At 43.5% G+C, this 24,473-nt stretch overlaps 1 protein-coding gene across 6 annotated transcripts in view; it reads right to left on the bottom strand.

The window, feature by feature from the left end:
• Positions 1–24,473, bottom strand: part of LOC120936705 (schwannomin-interacting protein 1) — a 541,245-nt gene that overhangs the window by 2,574 nt on the left and 514,198 nt on the right. For all 6 annotated transcript variants that reach the window (XM_040349262.1, XM_040349263.1, XM_040349265.1 and 3 more), the window contains 2 exons: positions 15,586–15,709; positions 436–529 (listed from right to left, as the gene is read on the bottom strand). In XM_040349262.1, the coding sequence (XP_040205196.1) occupies positions 436–529; positions 15,586–15,709 (218 nt within the window). The remainder of the gene's footprint in view (positions 1–435; positions 530–15,585; positions 15,710–24,473) is intronic.

The raw sequence follows: 24,473 nt of genomic DNA, 5'->3' as shown, positions 1-24,473 counted from the left end.
CCGACGTTTTTGAAAACGTCATTTAAAATGACCGTGTGTGGGGAAAACGTTGTTTTATGTCTTCTGAAAAACGACCAAAAAAAATTCGAACATGCTCGAATTTTTTGTGTCGTTTTTCAAAACGTCGTTTTTTGTGTCATTTAAAATGTGTGTGGGCAAAACGACGTTTAAAACAACGTTTTTTAAACCCGCGCATGCTCCGAAGCAAGTTATGAAGCGAGCTTCAATGGAACAGAGTGCCGTCGTACGTGCTGAACGTAACCGCGCTTTGCTAGAGCATTTTGAAAAACGATGGTGTGTAGGCAACATCGTTTTTTAAAATTAAGTTTCAAAAACGTCGTTTTATTTCATGATTTAAAACGTCGTTTTTTTTCATCACAAAAAACGACCGTCTGTACGCGGCATTACAAGAGAAATGCAAAAGCATCAATTTACCTAGTCAAGTCTTCAATATCTACAAGCATTGCATCTTGTTCCATGTGCAATTCATCCCGAATCAGAAGAAGTTGAACCAGTTCTTCATTCAAGCCTGAAAAAAAACAAGAGTGTTACAATAGCATCAGTTATATTTTAGGAACAAAGACTATGCAGTGATTGTATGGATAGAATGTAATGTTTGGCCAGATTTACAGATTAAGGGCCAACGGTTCCCCACTAGAGAAATGATGCACTAAGGTTTTGCAGAGCAATAATGATGTGCAAAGTACAAAAAACAATAAAAACTAACAATTGTATATTTGTTGACTTAAAGCTGAAATCAGATTGAAATCCCAGCAAACTAAATGATCACATTATTATTGTGAATTTATAAAGCACCAACAGATTGTGCATCAGTTTAAAGCGGAGTTCCAGCCTTTTAATGTTTATTAAAAGTCAGCAGCTACAAAAAGTATAGCTGCTGACTTTTAATAAACACACACTTGCCTGTCCTCTCCTTGGTGCCTCCATTCACACACAGCTTTCGGCTTCACGGCCGGGCGAGTCGCGCTGCGCTCCCGGAGTGGACAGGCGATCTCCTGGGACCTATCACGTGTCCCAGGAGATCGCTTAGAGGGAGGGGCCGCCTAGGGGGAGTGGCCTAGGCGGTCCCTAGATGGAAGTAGGAAGTGGGACAGGAAGTCCCACTCCTAACAAAGCCCCCACTCCCCCCCCCCCCAACAAAAATGACATGCCAAATGTGGCATGTAAGGGGGTGAGGCGTGCTTAAAGCGGAAGTTCCACTTTTGGGTGGAACTCGCTTTAAAAAAGAAAGAGTAACAAACATTTCAATACAAAACGGGACAGAGTGTCTGCTCATGATGACCAATATGAAGGAAAGGATGTACCAAATTAACAACACCTAATGCCGCATACACACAACCATTTTTCGGGTTGTAAAAAATGAAGGGTTTTTTTTATGTCATTAAAAACGATCGTGTGTGGGCTCCAGAGCATTTTTCACGATGTAAAAACGATGTAAAAAATGGCCATTAAAAATTTCGAACATGCTCTAATTTTTCACGACGTTTTTAACGTTGTCGTTTTTAACGTCGTAAAAAATGGTTGTGTGTGGGCTTTAACGACGTGAAAAAAACGCACATGCTCAGAAGCAAGTTATGAGACTGGTAAAACTAGCGTTCGTAATGGAGTAAGCACATTCATCACGCTGTAACTGACTGAAAAGCGCGATTTTTTTTTCCCTTTTGGTCTGCGCAATATACCACTAAAAGTGTTTTACCGTATCTGTTACAGTGCAAAAATACCTACAGATCCTGCCAAACTGTGCACTCTGCAGTGGTATATCAAGCAACCCTGCTCTGTAAATTGCATAACGCCTCACGCTATGTCATGAAGATGGGAAAAGAGGGGGTGTTCTGTTGTCCTAACATAGGTCCTGTCCCAGGGTAACATTGCTGTTCCTCCTTAGATACAGTAAATGTAATGAGCCTTGTAATCCCAGGACATGGAGTGTGTTAGTGCAGGATGAGCAAGTGGAAAAAGTCACAAAGAATACCAATGAGAGCTGCAGGTCTGCAGAGCTGGAGGTGTGCCTCTGTGTGTCTGTGTAAATCCAGGAAGTGAACAGGCAGCAGCTTCAGCTGCCCACAGTTAAAATGGTTGCAGCCAGACTCAGTGAAGGGAGATTTCTGCAGCATATTTGGCAAGTACAGAATCACAGTATATATAAAATAATATGCAAAGTGGTTGGAGGGAAGCTTCAGAATAGTAAAGATGTTTTTATTACAAATTATGTGAGCAGACTTTAGTTCCTCTTTAATAAATATTCATAGGATTTTTTTTTTAATTATAAAAAAATAGAATAGAAATATAGTGAAAAACCAAGGTTTGGAAATGGACTAACGAAGGGGCCTTTTGGTAAATTGATAGAGCAGGGGTTGTTTCAAGCTTCTCACTTCTTCGTGAGTAGGGATGTGGCTTAAAAAAGTAGAAGATTTGAATAGGATGGAGGACTTGGTCTGGACGAGACTTGGAGCTGGAGGGTCCGGGGAGAGAGCGGTTGTCTGGGGGGGGGGGGGGCTTTCCTTTTTTTTTGTTTTTTGTTTGGTTTGGTGTGGTGTGTTCTAGGGGGGGGGGGGGTTCGTTGGGGGAATACGACAAGCGGAGGTATACCAGCTATAAGAAGAAGGGGATAGGAAATTCCCCCCGCTGGGAAGGGGACAAGAGGATGCCCCGACAGCAAGGGAAATAGATGCCCCAAGGTGTATAATATAAGGATTATGAGTTACAATAGTACGAGTAGGTGGGGGCTATTGATGGTTAATAATAGGCAGATTGTGTTGCTGTAGAAGGTATAATATATATAGAAGGAAGAGGAGGTTATATGATTCAGGGAACGTATAAACGGAATACTGATGTATACCTGTAATGTAATGTTGGTTTTCTCTACCGTCATTTGTTTGTCTTAAAATCAAATAAAGGAAAATGTGAAAGAAATATAGTGAAATAAATATAAATTATTAAAGGTAAGGGAATTGGATTGACCTGGAGTGTAAGCTCTAATGAGCAGGGCCCTCTGGTTCCTCCTGTATTGATTTGTATTGTAATTGTACTGTCTGCCCTACTGTTGTAAAGTGCTGTGCAAACTGTCAGCACTATAAAAAAATCCTTAATAATAACAGTGTTGCCAACCTACCAGATTGAAATTTACTGGCACGACACGCGAAAATTTACTGGCGCAGCCACGTTTTTACTGGCATTTCACAAAAGTTACTAAATTACATTTGTAGGTGCAAATTTGAGTATTTTCGATATAATAAGGGCAAATTATTTAGTCACATCACCCCTTGCCTCATCCCCCTCTGCCACCAACACCCCCTGCCTTCACCCCCCTCTGCGGTGCCACAATCTCCCTCTGCCTCCAATTTCCCCTGCCTCCATCTACCTCTGCAGTGCCACCAACAACCCCTGTCTCCATCCCCCACCCTCTGCAGTGCCACCATCCCCCTCTGCGGTGCCACCAATACCCCCTGCCTCCAATCACCCCCTGCCTCCATCGTCCCCTGCCTCCATCCCCCTCTACGGTGCCACCAACAACCCCTGCCTTCAATCACCCCCTGACTCCATCCCCCTCTACGGTGCTACCAACACCCCCTTCCTCCAATCACCCCCTGCCTCTAATCACCCCCTGCCTCCATTGTCCCCTGCCTCCATCCCCCTCTACGGTGCCACCAACAACCCCTGTCTCCATCCCCCACCCTCTGCGGTGCCACCATCCCCCTCTGCTGTGCCACCAACACCCCCTTGCCTCCAATCACCCTCTGCCACTAACACCCCCTGCCTCCATCCCCCTCTGCGGGTAATAGAAAATGGGACATATTAACCAGATTTTTTTCACTCCCACTATATACATTTATATTTAAGTAGCAGCTGTATCCTGTGCACAGTGGTGGTTTAGAACGTTACTAGGGGGCGTTAATTAGCTTTGTTTACCAGCGTTTATTCATATTAACCAGATCGGTCAGCAAAGGGTTAAATAGAGGTGGCTGAGCAGTGATACATAGGTTTGTAGAAGGAACTGAGTGTGTAATGAGTGATGACAGTGTAGAGGGGGAGAAGAAGTTAAGTTGGATATGGGGAATAAGAGATTTGTAGCAGTGAACTGAGGTGGGGGGGGGGGGGGCAGATGAGGAGAGAGGAGCTACATAAACATTGATCCCCACTGGATAAGATAAAAGACATCTATGGCTGTGACTGTGTTGGGGAGGCAGAGCTGGAGGGGGGAGGGAAGAAAACAAAATACAGGCTGGGAAGTAAGGAATGGGATGGACTGTGAGTCCAGGAGTGACTGCATGGAGACTGACCTTGGCACAATCAACTGAGAAGGGAGAAAGATAAGAGAGTGATTGTAGGGATGAGGGCGTGATATATGGCAGGAAGAGTGAGCAGGAAAAGGAGCCTTGCCGACCAGAGAATGACAAGAGGCTGTGGATCCGCTGGTAATGTAGCAGAGAGGCAGAGGGAGAGAGCTGCTTCTCAGATGCGGGCCCCTTGTTAAACTGAAGGAGCTCGGGCCCGGTACAAGAAGACCGGTGGTCCCCCCTTATTAGAGTGTGTCTCACTGGTGACATGGATATTGGGGAGTATGGTAAGTATGTTAGTGTGTGGATCTCACTGGTTATATGAATTCCAGAGAGTTAATGTTACTCAGGAGTGACTAATGTTTACTCGGGAGGCTAGACACAGGACAGAGACCAAAGCATGTGGTGCAATAGGCATCTCATTGGTGGAGAATATTCTTTTCACCAAAATTCGAGATTGCATGCAGATTCTTCTGCTTATTTCAACCAATGGTTGGAATGAAAAAAAAAAATAATGAACCGATTCCCCCATCCACACATTCGAGGTGTATGGGGGAATCACTCCCACTTAGCTATTGTATTCTGCCAGGCGTGGAGCCTTCCTTGGCTATAGCTGGTGGCACTTTTCGTTCAGGAAAAACCCAACAGGCTGGTTGTACACAAGTTGGTCAGACTGAATTGTGTACAACCAGCTAGCCCATACATGGATCAAGATTTGGCCGGTTCTTTTCATCCATGTATGGCTTTAGGCTTTAAATGTAGATACAAAAAGATAGCTAGCAGCCAGGCAACAAAATGAAACCAGACTTTGAGGTGCATGTTTTTTTTCTTTTGGTGAACATACATAAGCGATGTTGGTACTCAGCGGTGGAAGGTTACAGTAAAACCTTGGTTTGAGAGTAACTTGGTTTGAGAGCGCTTTGCAAGACAAGCAAAATGTTTTAATATATTTTGACTTGATATACAAGCGATGTCCTGATATAAGAGTAGCGTCATGTCACAACTGAGTATAAAATAGAAGAGATGCGCCTCCAAGTGTAGCAATATGGTTACATTTAATGAAGGTACAACATTTAGCAACATTTTGCTACACTTAGAGGTGCCTCTCTTCTCTTTTATACTCTGTAGCTCCTGCTGGATTTTGCTTTTAATCCCCTTGTGGAGTCTTCCATTTGTGGATGGACATTTTTTATAGTTACACAACCTCTCACATTGCTATAATCTTTTTACATGGACTATAAACTGAAGGATTTATGCATAAAGGGTTGTGGGACAAATCATTTGAGTTTCCATTATTTCTTATGGGAAAATTTGCTTTGATATACAAGTGCTTTGGATTACAAGCATGTTTCTGGAACAAATTATGCTCGCAATCCAAGGTTTTACTGTATTAGGTTGATTTGATTGTGTCACAATTATTCCTGTATCATTAGATAGGTAATAACACAACAGGGCTTTCAGTAACATAAGCACTAATCCAGTGTTTTCTGACAAATATTTAAGCACTGAAAATGTGCAGACAAATCTGTTATGTCCATAATATAAAACTGTAATACCTTATCCCCCCACCTGCAGCTACGGATCTACACGTTCCTCTTGGCTTCCTTTGATGTTGCCATCGGCACTCTCAGCGGGTGCTTTCTATTCAACCCTTGCTCTATTATACACTTGTCATAAGCATCAAACAATGGCTTACTTTTATCTTTAAAGAAAGTTTATTGTGCATCTTATGTGACTTCCTAACACTTGTTATTTTTCAACTCTCAGCCCTACTGCAGGTTTTAATGTATGGTGCAGTAAGAATCAGAAGGCAGCAAAATTGACCAAATATTCTATTTATACATTTATTTATTTTTGGAAAGCCTATGGCGTGTGTAACACACCCAAAAACTTCACCCGGTGCAAAAAAAATGTGCACACACATAAAGAGTGGTCACAAAAACATGCAGACGGGTGCAAGTCAAGTGATCCTCATGTGAAAAAGGACCCAAACCCTAATCCCCCGGGGCGTTTGGCTCCAGACGGGGACTGAGGTACTGTGGTCCGAGCAACCGAAGCCGACACGGACCCAACTTCCTTGGAGGGACTGCCGAAACAGAACCCTCCCAGTACTAGGTGGGGCTCCCCCAAGGGAGACCCCATGAGAGCAGGTGAGCTAAGCAAGAAGGCCATATCCGCCCACTCCCAAGACGTTCAGGGCTGGCCCGAGGACCCGCACCCTACTAATCACACAGTAAACAAATAACGTGCACAAACAAAAAAAAGACAAAAACGTGACAAACATAGGCAAATAAATTAAATAAAGTGGGGGGAAGGGATAGTGGAGAGGAGAGTAAAGAAGTGGTCATTTTGTTATACAATGACCAGGCCCTCCGGCCAGGAATAAAAAATTCCTCCGGTCCTAGCCAAAAGGCCCGGCCCAGGAGGCAGGTGCTAAAAAAAAGTGTGTAGCTGGTGCAGTGACCGTGGTATCTTTAAATCAAAGTGACCCTCACACACAGTGATTCTCAGATACCCCTGGACTGCCAACTCCAGGGGCACATGCACCATAGGCTTTTCGTTCCAAATCCAACCCCCTGACCGTACAGTGCAGCCCTCCACCCCTGCCAACTAGAGAGCCCTTCAAGGTTTTCTTAGGGAGAACTGCCGCTCCAGTTAGCAGCCTCCGCCAATACTAGCCCTTCCAGACCCCCCGTCAATCCAGCGGAATTGCATGGTCCTTCCCCTGTCTCATCCCAGGGCATTACCAGCTCTTTCTACCGGATCGCTGACAGAGATAGCACTTACACCAGCCAGCCAGAAGGCCGGACTAGAACTCGGCAAAAAGACCAGACCAAGTGCAGCCACCCATCCTCACCAGGAGCACCCTTCCAGATGGCTCAGACACAACCATAGGCCGGCCCCCAGTATCTGTCGGGCAGCTTGGCGTAGTCCCTGCTGAAACCATCCTTCCAGGTGCAATGACGTCATTGGATTTCATCCACCCTCCCAATGGAGTAGCTTCAGCGCTCCTCTGACAACTGATAAGAACAGATACTACACTTGATATTCTATTTATATTTACCTAAACTCTGCTTACTGTATTGCAGTGCTACACAGTGGTTGCCTCTTATTGCTCTTTTTCACAATGCAAGTCTATGAGTCTGCTGACTTAGTGAAAACAATGCAATCCTTTTATGTAAATCCAATCATCAAAATCTCATATTAGATTAAAAGTGGAATTCTATGGAATGGAATAATTGACACTCTATCAAGTGCTGCAGCTTATGATAAAATAATATCTGTGGAGCCTTCCATAAATATCCTTTTTCAGGCACTTCCTTTTATAGGAGGACAACACTCATTTCTCTTTTTCATCTTTTGTACTCCTGCATCGTCACCCTGTTACAGAGGCTTTCCATGGAGATTACAAGTGTTCATTTCAACACAGAGTGTGCAGGCATTCAGTGCCCAGGGCGAAGATGCCAAACTGTTCAACCTTGTAACAGAAGGAAGGTACCCCTGTCCCTTCAGTAAACCATCGCGCCCAGGGCAGACGTCCCTCCCGCCCGCCACTTGTACTGGCCTTGCATGCGGGTATTGCTAAGGTGCATGTATTTAGACAGGAAGTGGTGCAAAGGGGCAGGACAACGAAGACGATGTCTGTGCCGGCGTGGGGCCATTGGAAATGTGAGTGTTACCTTTTAGTTCCACTTTAATACAGTAACATAAATGTGGAAGAGCAAGCTTTTAAAAACACAATGACTAAAAGTATACCCAAGGACAAAACGTTTTTTTTTTTTAGTTTTGGATAGGTTGGGGTTGGATTAAAACACCTCCCTATTTGTCCTGTTTACCGTTATGAATGAAAGTAAAAGTAAAAGAAAATCCCAAATTTTGGGTTGTCCCCAGAAAAGTAATAGAGGGGAAATCTTCCAATGAGGACACTAATTCTGGTGACCTGGGGGTCCCCAAGGGATTCCCCTAATTTGCAGGGATTTCCTCTCACTTCCTGTTTTGGAAATGGGACAAGTAAATCTCCCCAATGGGACATAGATGGCAAAAAAAACCCTTCCTTTACTAAGTTCTGCCTATAGTTCTACTTTAACCGCTTCCGAACTGCCCCATATACATTTACTGCGGCAGGGCGGCCCGGCTGCCAAAAACAGTTACCTGTACGTGATTTAGTGCGCGCGGTTTATGGGGGCTTACACGCGCCACTCCGGCTGTGATTGGACACAGTGGAAGCCAATAAGCGGGTCTGGTGGCCGCGATGGCCGCTGTGATTCGCCGATTGTTCACAGGAGAGGTGGATCAGCCGTCTGCCTGTGTAAACAAGGCAAACAGTGGATCTGTCAGGAAGAGAAAGAAAGATCTTGTGATTCAGCTAAGCTGAATCACAGATCTCTCTTTTTCTTCAGTGTGACACTGACCCACACAGTTAGTAAGCACCTCCCTAGGGAACATTTAACCCTTTGATCGTCCCTGGTGTTATCCCCTTCCCTGCCAGTGCCATTTATACAGAAATCAGTGCATTTTTATAGCACTGATCACTGTATTGGTGTTACCGGTCCCTAAAAAGTGTCACTCAGTATCAGATTAGTCCACCGCAATGTTGCAGTCCCGCTAAAAATCGCAGATCACCACCATTACCAGTAAAAAAAAAGAAGAAGTCCCTAAATCTATCCTGTAGTTTGTAGACGCTATAACTTTTGCGCAAACCAATCTATATACGCTTATTGGAATTTTTTACCAAAAATATGTAGAAGAATACATATTGGTCAAAATGAATAAAGACTTTTTTTTTATAATTTTTTTTTGTATATGTATTATAGCAGAAAGTAAAAAAAAAAATATTTTTCAAAATTGACAAATTGTCTTTTTTTGTTTATAGTGCAAAAAATAAAAAGCGCAGAGGCAACCAAATACCGCCAAAAGAAAGCTCTATTTGTGAGAAAAAGACGACATCAATTTTATTTTGGTACAGCATTGCATGACTGCGCAATATCGCAAAAAATGGCCTGGTCGGGAAGTGGGTATAACCTTCCAGGGCTGAAATGGTTAAAGGGGTTGTAAAGGTTTGTTTTTTATTTTCTAAATAGGTTCCTTTAAGCTAGTGCATTGTTGGCTCACTTACCTTTTCCTTCGATTTCCCTTTTAAATGTTTTTTTTTCTTTGTCTGAATTTCTCACTTCCTGTTTCTCCTCAGTAAGCTTACCCCCATCATCCGAGCGGTGGAAAGTCAGTCAGAACAGCTTACTAAACAGCTTACTGGGGAGGAACAGGAAGTGAGAAATTCAGACAAAGAAAACAAAGAAAAAAAAACATTTAGAAGGGAAATTGAAGGAAAAGGTAAGTGAACCAACAATACACTAGCTTAAAGGAACCTATTTAGAAAATAAAAAACGAACCTTTGCAACCCCTTTAAATGGTACACACTGCTATAAAGGCCAAAACAAATCAGCCATACCATACAAAATGAAATATTTATTCTATCTTTACTATTTTTTTCATAAACAATCAATCAGTATTTTATATGGTGATCCATAATCTACAGTATCTCAATGTCATCCAAATGATGCTCTGCCATCTGTACAAAAGGTCTATTGTATAGATGTGAGATGGGGTCCTGCTGAATCACATCATGCTCAGTCAATGGATTTACTTGTTATGCCAGTAAAACAAAACACAGCATTGATGTACCTCTGCTCCAAAACAGAAGGGATTCAAGTAATCAGAATAACAGACTTTCTACAAATGAAAAACAATCTAAATGTATTTTCGTTAGAACAAAATCTTGTGTAGGATGACCACATCATGACAGAATTTCCAAAAAATCCCCCGTACACACAATCGGCATTCCCGGCGGTAAAAATCCCGAGGGGGGAAACCGAGAACCTGCTCAGTCACTTTCCCTGTGTACACTCCAGAGGTTTTACCGTCGGGAAAACTGCGATGAGAGCTTTGGCCGAGAATGCCGGCTGTGTGTATGCTCCACCGTAGTGTTTCCCATAGGGAAACTGCCGGGAAAAAGACAGCCGGGAATCGCGGCAGGAAAAAAGAGAACATGTTCTCATTTTTCCTGCGGTTTTCCTGTCGGTAAAACTGCCATGGAGCATACACACGGACAGTTTTCCTAGCAAAAAGCTGTAATGGCAGTTTTCCATATGGGAAAACTGGTTGTGTGTACGAGGCATTAGAAAAAAATTCCCAGAAGAAAAAAAAATTCTGACATACTGTCGTTGAAAGCAGCATAGTTTAAAGGGAATGGCGTGGGAAACATTCTAAGGGTGTTTTATCTATTATTTAATCTATGTAGTTTGGATATGATAAATGTTGGGTTTATTTAAAGAGGAAACTAGAGACTTGGGAGCTAAATTGAGGAAAGGGACCTCCAAGGTAGTATTCTTAGGAATACTACCGGTACCTCAAGCCACACCAGAAAGGCAGAGGGAGATTAGGGAAGTAAACAAGTGGCTGAGGAGCTGGTGTAGTAAGGAGGGTTTGGGTTCCTGGAGGACTGGGCCTACTTTTTAGTCAGTCACCAGTACTACAGAAGGGACGAACTGCACCTAAATGAGGAGGGTGAAGATCAGCTCGAAGTACAGATGGCCAAAAAGTTAGAGGGGTTTTTAAACTAGGCAAAGGGGGGGGGGGGAGGTCCAGAGGTATAGATAGTCAGTGCGGAACATATTCCAAAGAGTAATATTGGGGGCATTGGTGGTAGGTTGACTAAAGCACATAAACCCAAGCTAAGTATAGTAACAAGTCTTAGTTGCAAGCTCGAAACACCCAATAAAATGATAGTATGCGACCGGTCTAAACTACGTGGCATGTTCACCAATGCCAGGAGCCTGGCGGACAAGATGGGTGAACTAGAGATACCGTTGTAGGAGGTGGATTTGGATTTTGTGGGAATTTCAGAGACCTGGTTCAACAGCTCTCATGATTGACTGGCAACCATTCAAGGGTATATCCTTTATTGCAGGGATAGAGGGGATAAAAAAGGGGGAGGGGTATGTCTATATAGCAAGAATAATGTACAAGTGAATGTGAGAGATGACATCACTAAGGGAGCTAGGGAGGAGGTGGAATTCTTATGGGTAGAGATCCAAAGGGATGAAGCTAAGGGGAAAATAATACTGGCAGTATTTTATAGACCCCCCCCCTAACCTGAGGGAGGAGGCAAAGGTGGATCTCCTATCACAATTGGGATTAGCAGCAAGGATGGGAAGTGTCATCACAATGGGGGATTTTAATTATCCAGACATAGACTGGGCGGAGGGAACCACGCACTCATCTAAGGCTCACCAGTTACTAAATGTCTCTCAGGACAATTTCATGGTTCAGATGGTAGACACACCAACTAGAAATAAAGCATTACTAGATCTTCTGATTACCAACAATACAGGCCTGATCACGGATGTGGAAATATGGGGCAATTTAGGAAACAGCGATCACAGGTCAATTGGCTTCAGTATAAATCACACAAATAGGAAACATGAATTTCACAAGTGTCTTTCTAAACTATGAACCTTGCTAGAAGGCATGAATTGGGATAAAATCTTATGAATAAAGAACATGGAGGAGAGATGGGTTTGCTTTAAGAGCATATTAAATAAGGGCATTAGCCAATGCATCCCACTCGGTAATAAATTTAAAAGAGCGAACAAAAGTCCTAGATAGCTTAACTCCAATGTAAAAGGAGACCAAAGGAGACAGGAACAACAAGCGCCCAGAGGCGATTAAGTTCGCATGTGCTGCGCTACATAAGTTTTCATTCATTCATTCAAAAATGCATATAAAAGCAAAGTAAAAGGCCTTAAAAAAATACAAGGTTAAGGGGTCATTATCAGCATTCAGATTTTATAAAAAATGCAACAACAAATGTAAGGGTGCAATTAGGGTGGCTAAGATAGAACACGAAAGACACATAGCGGAGGAGAGCAAAAAAAGTCCCAAGAAATTCTTTAAAGCAGAGTTCCAGCCTTTTTTGAAGTTTATTAAAAGTCAGCAGCTACAAAAAGCATAGCTGCTGGCTTTTAATAAACATATACTTACCTGCTCCACTGTCCAGCGACGCAACGCCCGGAGCTCCGCTCCCCCCCCCCCCTCAACGCCGGTGCTTCCATTCTAAATGAAGCGAGTACAAAGAAGGGCAACAAAGCTAATAAAGGGACTGGAGGACATTAGTTATGAGGAAAGGTTGCGAGCACTGAACTTATTCTCTCTGGAGAAGAGACGTTTGAGAGGGGATATGATTTAAATTTACAAATACCGTACTGGTGACCCCACAATAGGGATAAAACTTTTTTGCGGAAGGGAGTTTAACAAGACACATGGCCAGGCCCGGATTCCTGACAAGGCCACCGAGGCCAGGCCTCGGGACGGCAGTGGGTGCAGGGGCAGCACGGGGAAAAGAAAAAGAACAACTCCAGGCAATGGCAATGGGAGAAGAGGGAGGAAACACAGCTCTATTCTGCCAGGCAGATCGGAGGAGCCGCCATCGGTGAGACTTGTCTTCACTCCCATGCTCCGTCTTCCTTATTCTGATTCCCCACCCCGATGGATGGCAGAGAAGGGGAGTTGGGTAAGTTACAAGGGAGGAGTGAGAGAGGGGAGGAGAGGGAGAATCCCCCTCTGATCACACGCTCACACCGCTATAGATGTCAGTAGGAGGCTCTCCTTGGCGCCCCCGCATAGACAACACACACGTGCTGGCTCCGCCCCCCACTCCACCTGGTCACAATGACAACCGCTCCCAACTCTCCTGTGCACGTGTAACTGTGAGTGTATACCTGTATCCTGGCAACCAGGCATCAACTTCCGCTCAGAGCCATGGACAGCGGAGCGCCCCAGGTACCGGGGATCGGAGTGATCACATGTCCCGGGGGATGTCAGGCTGTCTGTATTGTCAGTGTTGGTGTGGGGGTGTCCCGGTGATTCTGGGAGTTCAGTGACCCAGCATGGAGATGACACCCCCTGATCCCTGTCATCAGTGATTGTATAATCCTCCCCACACATAGGAGATAAAAGGGGAGGGGGGTCCTCCTGGAGATGCTCATCACCTGGCAGTGTCCAAGCAGAATTCAGACACCCTCCCCATGTATTGGGGTGTTATATTAGTGAGGGGGGGGGCTCTGCCCTGTAAGGTGTGTGATATCTGTATCTGTGCCTCTGCCCAGGACATGTCTGCTCACTACAACTTGCCAAGGTTTTTTTTTTTATCAATGAGATATGGGGATAGTTTAATGATCACCGCACAGAATCTGATTGTACAATCTGCTTAAAGCCCAAAACATTTATTATATTGCAGCTATTCTTAGATGTGATGATTACATTAGTTCTCATTTTTTTAGGATTTCTTTCTTTTCACCTGTCGGGTTGGGGGACTTTCATTTTTTTCCCGAGGGGGGGGGGGGGCGGCATTGAAGGACCTGGCCTTGGGGCAGCAAAGGGAGTAAATCCGGGCCTGCACATGGCCACTCACTTGTTAGAAAAATTAAAAGAAAAGAGGTATAACCATAAACTACGTAGAGGGTTCTTTACTGTAAGTGCGGCAAGGATGTGGAATTCCCTTCCACATGCGGTGGTCTCAGCGGGGGGCATCAATAGTTTAAAAAAAAGATTCGATAAGCACCTGAACGACCACAACATGGATAAACTGATATATAATCACAACAGGGATATACTGACATATAATCACACACATAGGGTTGGACTTGTGTCTTTTTTTAAACTCACCTACTATGTAACTATGTAACTCCACTTTGTTGAGATCGTTCCCCTCTGGGTGATCTATGTACATTACAAGGATTTTAACAAAGTTTGTTGCAGATTCCTACCTTTTGTCATTCCGAAAGAATAGCTGTTTGTTTGTGTCCATGTTGAGCAGAGTGAATGTGAATGGGGGTGATTTTATAATTATCAATCAGCTGCTGCACATGCAGGGCATGCTAAAAATCTGACTTGTATCTTAGTGCAGACTTCTGGGAAAATCAGTGAGCCAATCACACAAGCAGGAAATGACATTTTCAGGGGTGTTCTGTATACCATCTTTGTACAGAACACCTCAAGGTAGCCATTTTGCAATGCATTTTACTGCAGTTTGAAAAAGAAAGGTAATTTTTAATAACATTCAATCACAATATGACTTGTGTTGAAATTGTGTATGGTATGTTATAATTTTTCTTATTTACTATTTTGTTCCCCAGAAAAGTGGAGTTACCCTTTAAGACCAGTAAGGAGGGCTCAGTCACATCACTAAAACAGACCACAGATTATACAATATTCTTTCTTTCCACACGTGGTGAAAACAAAGAAAATTGTAAAGACGCTCGATTCCCCATAAACACAGACAGTGTTAATGGGGGAATCCCTCCCGCAGCACTATTGTGTTCTGCCAGCGGGGAGCCTTTCCTGCTGGCAGAACACAATAATCTGTGCCAGTTGCTATAACCGTTGGCAATGATTGCATGCAAAAAATCCCACAGGCTGGTTGTGTCGATGGATTAAATTTAGTACAACAAGCCTACCCAAAGATGGATCGAATCTTGGCCAGCCCCCTGCTAAACTGGCTGAGATTTGTTATATGTATGGTTGGCTTTAAAGACTTATCAAACATTAGGAAAACCTCTGTTAGTAAAAATTTTAATCCAACGTGGACCTATAAATTACATAATTCTCGGACTGAAGTTTGCTTTTGGTGAAATGACCGTTAAAGATTATTTGTCTTGCATTAGCTCAGCAACATCTGGGTACTTTGGCCCATACAGCAGAAAAAATGGAGTATTTTGGTGCAGGGGAGGCACAGGTGGTACATTCAGCCTGCTGCCAACAGTCTGTCAAAATCAAGGTCAGGCTGATATGTGCTGGCTGTGCGCACATCTAAGCAATACTTATGTACAGGGACCCAAGAGGACTTTTGCATTTGGGCCTTACATCCCTATATGCGAGTTGTGCACACAGCTGCCATGTATTTCAGCCTGTCAACCATTTTGACAGGCTGCTGGCATCAGGCTGTACACACCACCTGTGCCTCCTGGATGCCGTTTTTTACGCTGTACGGACCAAAGTGCTTATGAGAATGAAGATGTTCAGTTGTTTTGGGATATTCAAAACAGGTCTTTTGCAATTTTCTTATAATTTGGGAAATACATTTTTGTAAAGTCGGAGAACTTCTTAACGATTTTGATGAGAGACCTCACTGATTTAAAAACCCATTATTATATATTAGCAATATGGATACTTTGCCTTGTAACAGTACTCTGATTAAGCCAATACCTACAAAGGATAAAACAAGACTTACTTTCAATTTGAGAGTGAAGGTCGTTCACAATCACCTGTAGCTGTCCAATCGTCATGTCTCTTAGATCAGTAGGCTTTAGGCTTCTCTTCATTAGGCATTCGCTAATGTGAGGCATATGCGGCAACTGCAATATACAAAAAGCTTCTGTTATGAGCATGCTCACACACACACACAAGCTGTCATAACGCTCTTAAGTGACATTCTCTTTTAAGGTAAACTGTAAACCATTCCCATAAAATGAATTATTAAACAGCCAGCGAGATCTGTAATAAGCCTGCATCTCCCAGGCAGAGAGTCGGCTTCTGTGGAATGTGAAGAGAAGCTCATTATTCAGCTATTTCTGTTGGAATGCAAGATTATGCATCAATTGAATGGGCGCTCTCTCATGGCAGTTAACAGGATAAATGGAGGTCCATTTGCAAGCACATTCAATATGAGGCCTCACATTGGCACAATCCTCCAACAGTTTAGAATGCTTTGTTGAACAGAACAAGGGAAAAGCAGTGGGACTTGGCTGTCAGAAATACTCAACAAATGTTGCCAAAAAAAGTCTCTTTATAAAACTTTAAAAAATTAATACAATTCCTATTTAAATTTGCTGCAAAGCTACCCCCTCAAGAACTCTTTTACACCTTAAGATTAGGTAAAGCCCAACTCTGGGAAATGTACAAATTCTCCCTTGTAGTAGGGCTGCACTCGCATTGCAAGAGGTTACTGCTTATTTAGGCCTTGGGAACATAGAAAAGGAGATCCACTTCCCCAAACCTCCACGCTGCTTGACTGGTCCCTGAAGCATCTCTGCCATGCTCCAGCGGTCTAAGGTCTGTCCATCATCAAGACCAATGCAGGGCCTATGATGATATTGAGGGACAGTCCAGTGCTGGAGCATGGAGGAGTGCCATCTGCCAGGGGAGTGGAGGATCAGGTAAGTTAAAGTGGTGTTTCGAGGGGAAAAAAATATTAAAAGCCAGCAGCTACACATACTGCAGCTGCTGGCTTTTAATAAATGGACACTTACCTGTTTTGGTGTCCAGCGATGTTGGCACCGCAGCTGATGTTTCCATCAGCTGTCGGGTACTGCCGCCGCCATTGCGGGTAAGGGTACCCCGGCAGTGTAGCCTTTCAGGCTTCATGCCGGGAACCCTATTGCGCATGCGCGAGGCCCCGCTCCTCTCTCCTATTGGCCTGGTGGCAGGGGGAGGATGAGGACGGAGCCCCGCGGTGACGTCACGGGCCGCTGGACTCCCGGAAGTGGGAAAGGATACCTGTCAAATACAGGTATCCTTTACTCCCTCTCCTCCCAAAAGGTGCCAATTGTGGCACTGGAGGGGGGGGGAGGAATCAGAAGAGTGGAAGTTCCACTTTAGGGTGGAACTACGCTTTAAATGCTTTTTACTCTCCCCTAAATGAGCAGTTAATCTTTGCAGTGCTTAATCTAATAATCTGCAGCAAGAGACAACATGTATATTACAATCTGCATATGCAATGTGAGGTCTCCATAAGGGCACACCAGCCCATGTGCTAAAATAGGGCTTCTTGGCGTGCTTGCTAGTGTCCATTGTGTACGGGCAGTGAGGCGTAGTGCTGTGTGTTGGTGCACTCTTAACTGTTTTTTTTATCTTTATTGAAATGTCACAAAATGACATTTCTCCTATCTGCGGCGTGGTAATATGTGCTGACTTGGAGTGAAGTGTAATGCGAAATAGAAGAATGCCAGCATTATTATGCAACACACTGCCGAGTGGTGGTACAAGCAGTAAGGATGTGGAATTCTCTTCCACAAGCAGTGGTTTCAGCGGGGAGCATCGATCATTAAAAAAAACTATTAGATGGGCACCTTAACGACTATAACATACAATGTATTATTAACATAAAAGCTCACACACAGGTTGGACTTGATGGACAACGATGTAACTGCAATTCATGTCGGTGCCATGTTTTCTATGTTCCGTTAATACTGAGCCTGCTTTGATCTGTGCGGGTTAATGAAGCTCAACTGAACAAAACCTAAGGGAGATTGTGTAATTCATTTTGAACTTGTTTTGTCTGTTTTGGTGCTGCTTGCTGCACCATCCCAATAGGTGCATGGCATTACATGTTATCTTAAAAGCATTGACATAGGTTGTAAATGTTTCGTAGTCTTCCAAAACAGGTTCTCCGAATAGCAAAACCGTGAAGTCTATATAAATAATATTACAATTGGCCAGCAGGTGGCACTAAACAACCACCAGCTAAGTTAATCACATAACAAAGCCGTGCACTTGACTGCTCCAATAATGCATGCAAATAATTCCAGGGTGTGTACAGTGTAAAATGGTCCCAACACTGGACAAGCCCTCAGTCAGGAGGCTTAGTACGCCATCCTAATTTCTAACCACATTCAGATTATATTTTATAATACAATGATAGATTGAGTGTCATAGCAATCAGATTTCATCGTTTATCAGTTTAGAGGAGGGAAGAAGATGACTGCCTGATAAAGGATAATGCCGCGTACACAAGATCGTTTTTCGGCATGAAAAAAAAACAACGTTTTTCAGCATGTCCAAAAAACGATGTTTTTCCAACTTCATCATTAAAAACGACGTTGCCCACACACCATCTTTTTTGAAAAATGATGAACAAAGCGCGGTGACGACGGCACTCTAAAGGGGAAGTTCTATTCGCCTTTGGGCTGCTTTAGCTGATTCCTTGTTGGTAAAAGAGGATTCGCGCTTTTCTGTCTGCTACAGCGTGATGAATGCGCTTTACTCCATTATGAATGGTAGTTTTACCAGAACGAGCGCTTCCGTCTCATAACTTGCTTCTGGGCATGCGCGGGTTTAAAATGTTGATTTTGCCCACACACGATAATTTTTAACAACACGAAAAACGACATTTTAAAAAGTGTCGTGAAAAAATGCAGCATGTTCGATTTTTTTTTGTTGTTTTTCAGAAGCCGAAAACACACGATCATTTTAAATGACGTTTCTAGTGTGCCTGATCTTGGCCTGATCAAATAAGGCCTCTATTTGCTATACAGACGTGTGAATGAATCGGACACATAGGAGTCAATTTACTAAATCTGAAGAGTGCAAAATTTGGTGCAGCTGCGCACAGAAACCAATCAGCTTAAAGTGATACTAAAGTCTTGTTTTTTGTGTTTAAACATAATAAACATGTCATACTTACCTCCTCTGTGCAGTTGGTTACGCACAGAGCAGCCCAGATCCTCCTCTTCTTGGGTCCCTCTTTGGTGCTCCTAACCCCTCCCTCCTGCCGAGTGCCCCCACAGCAAGCAGCTTTTAATGGGGGTGCCCAAGTTGAGCGGCAGCTCGCCCTGTCCATTCAGACAAGGAGTCGCGGCTAGGCCCTGCCCCCTTTCTCTCCTCATTGGCTCACTGACTTTGATTGACAGCAGCGGGAGCCAATGGAACTCTGCTGCTGTCATAGTCAATAAGGAGGGAGAGACAGCCGAGTCTCTCTTGCAACATTGCTGGACAGAGATGGGCTCAGGTAAGTATTGGGGGGGGGGGGGGGCTGTTGGGGAGCTACTGCACACCAAGAGTTTTTTCTCTAAATGCCTAGAATGCATTAAGGTAAAAAAACGTCTTCCTTTAGAACCACTTTAATTGAACAAGCTAAATTTAGAAGCTGGTTGGCTACCATGCACAGCTGCACCAGATTTTTCATTCTCCAGTTTTAGTAAATCAACCCTTTTGGTAGTAGATGATAGTAGATTTCAGAGACCAAGCAGCAGCAGCAGCGTTAACACTGAACTACTAAATAAATCTCTCACATCCCATGTGAAATACCATCCTCTGGGGATTTCACATAGCTGCAATCTCACCCCAGTGACAGAAATAGATTGTGCAGACAAGTAAATATATCATGGTTACATAAGTGTAACCGTACTGCACAACATATAGGGGAACCTGCACATGATGAATAATGCATCGCAGCTTCCCAGACATGTATTGTATTTATTTACACAATGTGATATGAGTCACTGCACATTTTAAAGCAGGATTTATAGGCAGACACTTTTGCGGTGAGGCACTGCTGCTAGACTGCACAGCCAGAACCTTAAATGGGTTGTAAAGGTTTGTTTTTGATTTTCTAAATAGGTTCCTTTAAGCAAGTGCATTGTTGGTTCACTTACCTTTTCCTTCGATTTTCCTTCTAAATGTTTTTTTTCTTTGTCTGAATTTCTCACTTCCTGTTTCTCCTCAATAAGCTTTCCACCATCATTTGAGCCGTTCTGGCTGGGGGGTTAGTCAGCGGCCTCGCCCCTTCCCTTGGGACTACATCCCTGCTGTGTTCACAGTGTCTTCCCGCAGGGATGTAGTCCCAAGGGAGGGTGCGAGGCCGCTGACTAACCCCCAGCCAGAACGGCTCAGATGATGGTGGAAAGATTACTGAGGAGAAACAGGAAGTGAGAAATTCAGACAAAGAAAAAAAACATTTAGAAGGGAAATCGAAGGAAAAGGTAAGTGAACCAACAATGCACTAGCTTAACCTCCCTGGCGGTATGATTCTTTCAGATTTTAGGTGCTGAAAGCGGTACCATTATTTTGCATGGAAATTTGGAGTTTTAGATTGCAGGCCTCTAATTCTTAGGAATAACTCACCTAAATCGGTCCAAACAAGAGTCTAGTAGACTATGATAAAGTTTGAAACACAAAATCATAAATTATAATATAATTCCCGGTGTACAGGACTGAGTTCCAGATGTACCCAGAGCTGGATTCACACAGCATAAATGATTTTATGCCAAAGCGAGCGCGCTTTGATGCGATGAACTGTATCCAGCTGAGTCTACCTTTGTAGGCCATGAGACTTTCATCGATGGTAATATCTCTCTCAGGAATATAGGTCCGCTGGAAATTCTGCAAAATAATCTGGTAAAAATGTTTTCAGCTTTGGAGCTGGATGAGAACCCTCATCAAAGTCCTCATTATTTTCAAAGTGCAAATACTTCATGATCAGTGAAAATCTGTACTCTGACATGACGGTTCCAAAAAAGGGTGTGGCCAATAATTTGTTGGTTGTCCAATACCATTTTTTCAGGGGTTTCCCCACCACTCCCTGTAAAATTATAAGGCCAAGAAACTTCCAGATGTCGTCGCTGGTTACAGGTTCCCATTTTCTGTGCCTTGAAAATCGCTGATGGGTAGCAGCTTGTTGTTCCTGGTAGCGATTCGTCTCCAAAACAATTTTGGCGATCACTTCATCCGTCAAAAAAAGTTGGAGGTATTCCAAGGGATTGTCATCCTCAACATCCACTTTGATCCCCGTTGCTCCTGTAAAGGAAAATCTTGATGGTGCTACGTGCTCCGTACCGCAATCAATTGCGCACCAAGTCCGCACATCGCTGGGCACAGTCGCAGGATCATCCCTCAAATTACTTTCTGCGTCTGATGACAAACTTTCCCACGCGTCGCTGTCACTCAACTCCTCTGCAAGCAATTCTGTATGGCTGACGCTGTTTTCCAGCAGGTCGCATAGCGATTTTGAGGTAGAGGCACGCTTTTTTGATGCCATGGTCGCTGTGCAGTTTACAGACACAAGTACAGTAAATCTGCAGACAAGGGCACTGGAGAAAGCACTGGGGGGCAATCAAAGGTCACTGTATAATATTTTAAATTGTAATCCAATTGTATCAGGGTGTTTTATTGTGTTTTTACTTTTCATTGTTTGAATTTGGCGCCGTTCCGACCCCTGCGTCGCGACGCTCGCAGGGAAGGGAATCAGGGGAACACAGTGCATCAGGCGGAACAACCAGCCGCCGTGAACTGTGGAAATACATTGCTGGATCGCAGGGAAAAGGTAAGTCACCTCTTTCTGCATCCAGCGAGGCAAACCCGAGTGTGGCTCGGGGTTACCGATCGTAGCACAAAAATCTCACCCCGAGCCACACTCGGGAATACCGTTAGGCAGGTTAAAGGAACCTATTTAGAAAATAAAAAACAAACCTTTACAACCCCTTTAAGCCTGGTACACACAATAAGATTATTCGACGAATGATCGTTCGCTTTTTTTTTTTTTTTTTGCATTCTAGTCTCCATATTGAAAATGGATAGGTTACAAAAGTATAAAAAGTCTCGTACTTGAGAATAAAAATTCAGAAGTGATGTCATGTATTTGTATTGTATTTTCAGGTGAGAACTGTACTGATTGAACGAAACAAGAACATTTTTCGTGTTTGTCCCTTCGGAAAATTTCAGGTGAAAGCTGTGTACTTAAGGTCAGATTATCGTATGGTCGCTTATTTTTTGTACGATTTTCTGATTGTGTGTATTTAATGAATAAAGCCAACATAGATTGAACCTGAACCTAAAGGCAGGGCTGGTGCAAGGATTCTTGACACCCTAGGCAAAACCTCATTTTGCTGCCCCCCCTGGCTCCAGCCCTGACTCCACCCCATTTGCCCTGCCCCTTTTTAATAAAGCGCCCATCAAATGCAGCCCACCAGAGCCCATCAATGCAGCCTCACCAGCGCCCATCAAATGCAGCCTACCAGTGCTCATCAATGAATGTTTACTTTCTTCCATTCATTCAGGAGACAGACACAGTCCTCCGCCGCTACTGCACCTCTGACACTATGTGCAAACAGAGCGGTGGTTGCCTGCTGATACTGAGACTTAGTTGCTTGCTGCAGAGTGAAGAGAGTAGGAACACCAGTGGCCGGGCGCCCTAGGCAGCAGTGCACCCTAGGCGGCTGCCTAGTTTGCCCAGTGGTAGCACCGGCCCTGCCTAAAGGGAAAAAACTGCATGCTTTACATTCCAGCTCATGAAAAGCTTGTACACATTTCCTGACATGCACTAGACCAGGGCTCGACAAATCCCGGGCGCCAGGTCGCCATGGCGACTAGAAATAGGGTCCTGGCGACTTGGCTTGGAAGGGGGGCAAAGAAAAAATAAAAAATAATTTTTTTTTGGTGAGCTGGTGCCATCTGGTGGTCAACCGTTGGTATTAAAAGTTATAACCACCAGATGTGTAAGCTGGCGCCATCTGGTGGTCAACCGTTGGTATTAAAAGTTATAACCACCAGATGTGTAAGCTGGCGCCATCTGGTGGTGGCCGTTGGTATTACAAGTTAAGCATTACAAGTTAAACAGCAATTCTAATGTAATTTTTCACTATTTTCACTGCCATCTTCTTCCCTCTAATTAGAACCCCCAAACATGATATATATTTTTTATTCTAACACCCTAGAGAATAAAATGGTGATTGTTGCAATACTTTCTGTCACGCCGTATTTGCGCAGCGGTCTTACAAGCGCACTTTTTTTGTGAAAAAAATTACACTTTTTTTAATTAAAAAATAAGACAACAGTAAAGTTATCCCCATTTTTTTTTATATTATGAAAGATAATGTTACGCCGAGTAAATTCATACCCAACATGTCACGCTTCAAAATTGCGTCCGCTCGTGGAATGCCGACAAACTTTTACCCTTTAAAATCTTCATAGGCGACGTTTAAAAAAATCTACAGGTTGCATGTTTTGAGTTACAGAGGAGGTCTAGGGCTAGAATTATTGCTCTCGCTCTACCAATCGCGGTGATACCTCACATCTGTGGTTTGAACACCGTTTACATATGCGGGCGCTACTCACGTATGTGTTCGCTTCTGCGCGCAAAGCTCGTCGGGACGGGGCACGTTTTCTGGCTCCTAACTTTTTTACCTGGCTCCTAGATTCCAAGCAAATTTGTCAAACCCTGCACTAGACATTGATAGCTGGACATGTTGCTGGGGGTCACATATGTAATCTAGACACCTGTATACCGTCATTTTTACATAATAAGGAAACCACAAATACCACTACATTTTCCATACCAGACCTGTGTAGTTGTGAACCTGTTTGCAGCGGCTGTTTTGCTGAAGAGGAGTAGAGCACCCTCCTTACTGCAGCCACGTCTGGACAGGGTAATGGTGTGTAACTAACATGGCACAAATGGACAATGCAGACAGTCCAGCCAGATGCTGCATTAATTACAGATCCTTCGCCCCAGACACACAGTACTGCTTCCAACACAGCATGAAGCCTGGCAGGATTGATGACAGCAAGCCGCTAAACACTAAACTAATATAAAGCTGGCCATATACTAGTAGATTTTCAAATAAACGGTCCTATGAATATTTGTACAAAAATTCTCAGTACGTTCAATGAACTGATGAATGTCATTAAATAGTTATTTTTAGAATGTTGTTTGCTTTTAACATTAGATTTTGGAATGAAGGTATAAAAGGTAATTTCCCAAACAAAAACCACATACACTGTTAGACAATAAAAAAATAAAATAAGTATCATCCTGATCTTTGAAATGTTCTCGTCACTGCAGTTGAAAGTGAATATTGATTTGACCCCAAAAACTGTTAGAAGATTGGAGGAATGTTCTTAAAATGAAAAACTTCCAAGATTCTACTAGTGCAGTTTAACCACTTCACCCCCGGAAGGATTTGCCCCTTCCTGATCAGGTCATTTTTTGCGATGCAGCACTTTAACTGACAATTGTCGCTTTAACTGATAATTGCGCGGTCGTGAGATGCTGTACCCAAACAAAATTGACATCCTTTTTTTCCCACAAATAGAACTTTCTTTTGGTTCTTATTGTTTGTGCTATAAACAAAAAAAGAGCAAACATTTTGAAGTAAAACTATATTTTTTTACTATAATAAATATTCCCAAAATCGGTTCCCTCGCAGTGCGGCAGCACGCGCACGATTGCTATCCCTGCTTAAAGAGCTGACGTACAGCTACGACGGCTCGTGGAAACGTGCCAACCTGCCGGTTACGAGAAGGGTACAGCTTTACAGATGTACAACCAGGACACTACCTGCTGGAGTTTGCATATTTTCCCTGTGCCTGTATGGGTTTCCTCTGGGTACTCCAGTTTCCTCTCAC

Source organism: Rana temporaria, chromosome 4 (genome assembly GCF_905171775.1).
Source record: "Rana temporaria chromosome 4, aRanTem1.1, whole genome shotgun sequence".
Classification (NCBI taxonomy): Eukaryota; Metazoa; Chordata; class Amphibia; order Anura; family Ranidae; genus Rana; species Rana temporaria.
Note: the sequence above shows the minus strand (reverse complement) of the source record. Positions and strands in the feature narration are given on the sequence as shown.